At 50.9% G+C, this 5,105-nt stretch overlaps 1 protein-coding gene across 1 annotated transcript; it reads right to left on the bottom strand.

Moving 5' to 3' along the window:
• Nucleotides 1–3,360: 3,360 nt before the first annotated feature.
• Nucleotides 3,361–4,751, bottom strand: FBLL1 (fibrillarin like 1). Its single transcript, XM_004738104.3, has one exon. The coding sequence runs from the start codon at nucleotides 4,475–4,477 to the stop codon at nucleotides 3,482–3,484; it is 996 nt and encodes a 331-aa protein (XP_004738161.3). The 5' UTR covers nucleotides 4,478–4,751; the 3' UTR covers nucleotides 3,361–3,481.
• Between the last annotated feature and the right edge of the window lie 354 nt (nucleotides 4,752–5,105).

Here is a 5,105-nt window from a genome sequence, read left to right on the forward strand (position 1 = left end):
GGCACTTGGGTGGCTCAGTGGGTTAAACATCTGCCTTCGGCTTGGGTCATGATCCCAGGGTCCTTGGATTGAACCCCACATGGGGCTCCCTGCTCAGCAGGGTCTGCTTCTCCCTCTCCCTCTGTTTGCTGCTACCCCTGGTTGTCTCTCTCTGTCAAATATATAAAATCTTTAAAAAAAAATCAAATGGTACTTAGCTCCCAGCCTGAGACCTCCTAAGCAAAAAACACGAGTGAGGCAGAACGCAAACATACTCACTGCAACATGGGTGTGCACCTAGCTTCACAGCAGGACGGCAGTGAGGAAGGAAACTGACGGACATTAGGGTGATGGTGAGAGTAGGAGAGATTGGATCTGTGTGTTCTCCACACCACACCCCGCCCAGCTTCTGCTGACTTGCTTTGGCGCAGAGTTCATCACTCCTGATTTTCGAGTATCAGCCTCTTACCTCCCTGCACCTGTTGCAGGGGTGCCTACAGCTGGTCACGCACTGGCACTTGGGCCAGGCTCCACTGTGGCTCTTGTCAGCCTGCTGATTCCCTGAAACTCAGCAGCCACTTGCATGTACCATTCAGCTGGAACATCAGGCCCCTCCGAAAGCCCTGCTGAGTTCCCCTCAACTCCAGTGCAGCCCCAGGCTTTTATGCTCCTCCTTAATTCTCAGCTACCCCGTCATCTTATATGGACAAACGGAGGAAAGATGGGAGGGAGAAACAGTACGCGGAGCTCGGTACGAGTATTTCACATTGGACGTTGCTTTCCTCAGTCAGTTCTCACAAACCAGTAAGACAGGCATTTGAGCTGAAGGTTCCTGCCCCACCCTCGTGTTATGGGCTGAACCATGTTCCCCCAACGTCAAGTGTTGGAGCCCTAACCCTCAATATGACTATATTTGGAGATGGGGCCTTTAAGAGGTAATTACGTTTAAATGAGGTCATAAAGGTGAGGCCCTAATTTGATAAGACTGGTGTCCTTACAAGAAGAGGAGGAGAAACCAAAGATAACTTTCCCTATCCCCTCTGCCCCCCACCAAACACACAGAGAAAAGGCCATTAAGGACACAGGGAGAAGGCAGCCATCAACTAGCAAAGGAGAGAAGCTTCACCAGAAACCAATCCTGCTGGCAGCTTGACCTGGGACTTTCAGCCACCGGAACGGTGAGAAAATATGTATTGCGTAAGCAACCCAGATTGTGGTATTTTATGATGAGGGCCCAAGTGGTCTAAGACACCTAGATAGAGATCATAATTTAATACATTCTAGGAACCCAAGCATTTCTGGCTCTGAGCATGTCAGGTGCCCAGTGTCACTGCTGCTTACTTCTGGGCCGCGCTGCCCACTGGAGTTATAGTTCCATTCTTTTCCCTGCCTTTATTCTCCAAATCAGGTTCCAGCTTCCTTCATTTGTTCCCTCAGTCTTAGTCCCATATTTCTCTTGGTACTTACTGTGTTGTTCCATTGGCCCAGGAACCCATCTACAACACAGAGATATTCTTTAGGCGGTTGTTTTTGTGTCATTTCTCCATTAATGTCCCCACTGTAAGCAGCATCAGACATGGACTATAAATCGGCCCTGTGGGTATACATAGGAATGCTCATGCCAAGGAACGAGGCTGAGTTTTCCCTGTAAAGAAGAAACAAGTGCTCCTTTTTGAGGCTGAGCCAACTCTGACCAGGACTGGATCCTGTCACATTCTGGAACTTTCCTGGGAGTCCAAACCCAGCCTCAGGGATTCATCCCAGCATCAAGTTAAATAAGCCTAGGATTGAAGAGAGGGATTTTCAAAGCAAAGGAGCCAGTATAGATCTGCAGGAAAGAGCCACAGATTTAGGAATCTGTTTCCAATGGGTTTGATTTCTGGCTGTGAACCCTACTGGAAGGTCTTAAGCTGGTTATGTCATCTTTCTGAACTGCAGTTTTTTCTCATCTGTTAAATGGAAATTATCATCATTGCTTTGCAGGATTGTCATGAAGATTTCATATTCTTTTTGGAAATAACAGGTTTGGGTTTCTGTAGGCATTTATTCCATTCAACCTATTCTTCCTGAGTCTGTCGGGGCCAACACACCTGAATGGTAGTTTTCACCCTGCATTATAGCATTTATGTGCATGTGGTGGGAAATGAGGAGAGGAGTGGAGATATGGACGCCTTTTTAAAAAATCTGATTTATATTATTTTACTCAGGAAATACCGTCTCAGAGAATGCAGACTAAGGCAATCTCTGCCCCTGCCCGTCTTTAGGAAGGCAGAACCATTCTCCAAAGAATGCATTAGTGAACAATCATCCCCAGACTCAGTATCAATGACCTTGGCAATGGGGATTTTTTTTTAAATATATGAGTGAATTAATAAATAAAATGTCTTTTTAAAGGCCTAGTTAGGGAACATTCCCAGTTCCCCTGGGATTGCTTACTCTCCCACTCCCTTTGGACTGGTTTAGAGAGCCAGAATTAAAGGTCCAGCAACTCAGGGTCTGCAGGAAATGCCCTTCAGTAACATACTTTCTGAAGGCATTTTTCTGGTTGTTTCTCAGACACTCGGTGATACCATCTTGAGTATGTTCTGCCTTGCAGTGGGGACACTTTGCAAAGTAGACCCACATCCTACCCCCACCCCCACCTTATTTTGTTATTTTGAAATCTAAGGGCAGCAGAGGAAGGTGAAAGAAAGAACACAATAAAACCACAGAACTCTGCATTTTGTCCAGTGTGGGTCATGTAGGGAAGAGCTATGATCCCAGTGGTATAGAGGAAATTGCTGCAGCTTTAGAGCCCAAAAGAGTGGGATTTAAATTCTATCTTCTAACTGATTATGCAAACTTGGGCAACCAGTTTACCTTTAAAAGCCCTGTTGCTTTGCAAGTAAAAGGGGCATCGTTAACAAAGCCATCCCAGCGGGTGGGGTGAATAAGTACTAGGGGATGCAAAAAGGGCTTAGTTGAAGAAGAAAGTACCAAATACATATTGTACCAGAACTCTGGCTTAAAGTCAGACACTCGGGTGTGTTATACTATACTATGGTCCATCAATATTCAGGACCACTCATTGGAGTCAGGGTCAGTCATGTGACTTACCCAATGTAAACCCAAGTGCTCCCTCAGTTCTAATGAGACTTTCCAGGCTCATTAGTAATTCCCCAGCCCTCTTCCCCATATCCCTGTGATGGGAAAGCATGTGTAAGGAGGAGCCCTGGGACATCAGGGCGCTAAGTGATTAGAGTAAGCACAACTCTCATGCTCTTTCTTGGTGGGTTCCTATCACCAGCTGTTTTAGCTCTTTAGGGATTTGAAGATTTAGAGACTTAGGGATTGATTGTTATTGCGGTAAAACTGTCTGGCTTTACTCATGATACGCCTCAGTACTGTTTCTTTATGCCATTTAATAGACGAAAGAAAAACAAGCCATGAAGAAAACACATACATAGTTATACTGAACACAGCACAGTGTTGGGGACATCGCGGGGACAGCCCTTGCTGGGTGCTACTTGCTGCTGCTCTTGGGAAGGGGCCGGTACACGCCCACGACCACAGCGTGGTCCCTCTCGTAGGGCTCCAGGGTCAGTTGCTCTTGGGGCTTTAAGTTCTCCTGCTGCAACTTCCTCACCTCGGAAGCAAACACCGCCTCCGCAGATGCAGTGGAGTCGATGCAGTTGGCCTTGATGGAAATGAGAAAGTGGCCCCCATTGCGCAGGAAGGTGTGGGCATTCAGAGCCACTATCCGAGACTGGTCAGGCTGGGCCACGTCGGCAAAGATCACGTCCACCATCCCTATAAGCATGCGGTACTTGAGCGGGTGCCGGGCATCTTCCAGAACCGGGATGATGTTGGTTCGCTTCTTGGCCACGTTCACCAGATCGCGGCCAGCGCGGTGGGAGAATTCAACTGCGTAGACCACGCCGTCCGGGCCGATGATGTCAGAGACATGAGAGACCGTGGTCCCTGAGGCAGCGCCCAGGTACAGCACTTTGGACTTGGGCTTGATGTGAATCTGGTCGACCCCGCCCAGGATGGCCGCTGCCAGCTTGGAGCGGAAGGGGTTCCATGTGCGGTACTCTTGTTTCACACCGCCCTCTGTCACAGTGACCCGCCGCTCGCCGTACACCGACTGGCCCGGCACCATATTCAGCGTGACGAGCGCGTCCTCCGCTCCACGATAGATGAAGACGCCTTCGTGCCTGTGTGGCTCCACCGTCACAGTATTAGCGCACTTCCTGCGGCGGTTTTTGGTTTTGCCCACACCGCCACGCCGCTGCCCGCTGCCACCACGGTCCCTACTGTCCCCCCCTCCGCGCCCCCGGCCCCGGCCGCCGCCACCGCCGCCAAAGCCACGCGCCCGCGCGCCAAAACCGCTCTTGCCCCCGGGGCCGCCATCGCCTCCTCCTCCCTTGCCCCCTCCTCCCCGCCCCCCGCCCCAGCCCCAGCTACCACCCCCACGGCCACCCGACCCACCCCCGCGTGAGCTGGAGGCAGACTTCATGGCGCGCCCTGGGCACCCGGGTGGGTGGCTAGCGGTGATTTTACGGTGTCGCGGAGCTGGCGGCGGTTGTCAGGGGTTACCAGTGGCTTGGAGCCGTTGTCAGGAGTCACAGGTGGTTCTGGATGGTGGTCCTGACGTGGGACAATGGCGACAGCGGACGCTGCTGGCCTGGTTAGCCACAGCAGGAGACTGGGGCAAGGTGCGCAGTTGTCGGGAACAGCTTTACCGCAGTGCCCGCATCCCTGGAGCCGCCCTTTGACGCAAAGATGGGCGTGATTACATCACAGCCGCGTTGGCGACCCTGCAGCCCCGGAAGCCCCGCTTCTAACCCTCAAGCAGACGCAACCTGCTTCCTTTTAACTCTTCCGCTTCCTCATCTCCTGGTTTCTTAGGGGCCCTTTGCACTTCTCCTGGGGCGCAGAGAAGGAAGCATCTCTCCGCTGCAGATGAAGATGAGAGTACTTAATCGCTGTGTGGTCTTAGGAAGCTTACCTGACCCTCTCTGAAATTCTTGTTTCAACTTGGCCAAGTTTTTTGAGCTGAGTCTCAACATCCCATCTGTAAAACAGAACATACCTCAAAAGTTTGTGTTAAAGCGCTTCATACACTTATCCCAGCCATGGCGCAT

The sequence above is a fragment of the Mustela putorius genome, unplaced genomic scaffold (genome assembly GCF_011764305.1).
Source record: "Mustela putorius furo isolate JIRA1106 unplaced genomic scaffold, ASM1176430v1.1 tig00000145_pilon_pilon_pilon, whole genome shotgun sequence".
Taxonomy (NCBI): Eukaryota; Metazoa; Chordata; class Mammalia; order Carnivora; family Mustelidae; genus Mustela; species Mustela putorius.

Bases quoted from the DNA above. Each gene is read 5' to 3' on its own strand.
- FBLL1 (XM_004738104.3), bottom strand. From the start codon at position 4,477: ATGAAGTCTGCCTCCAGCTCACGCGGGGGTGGGTCGGGTGGCCGTGGG.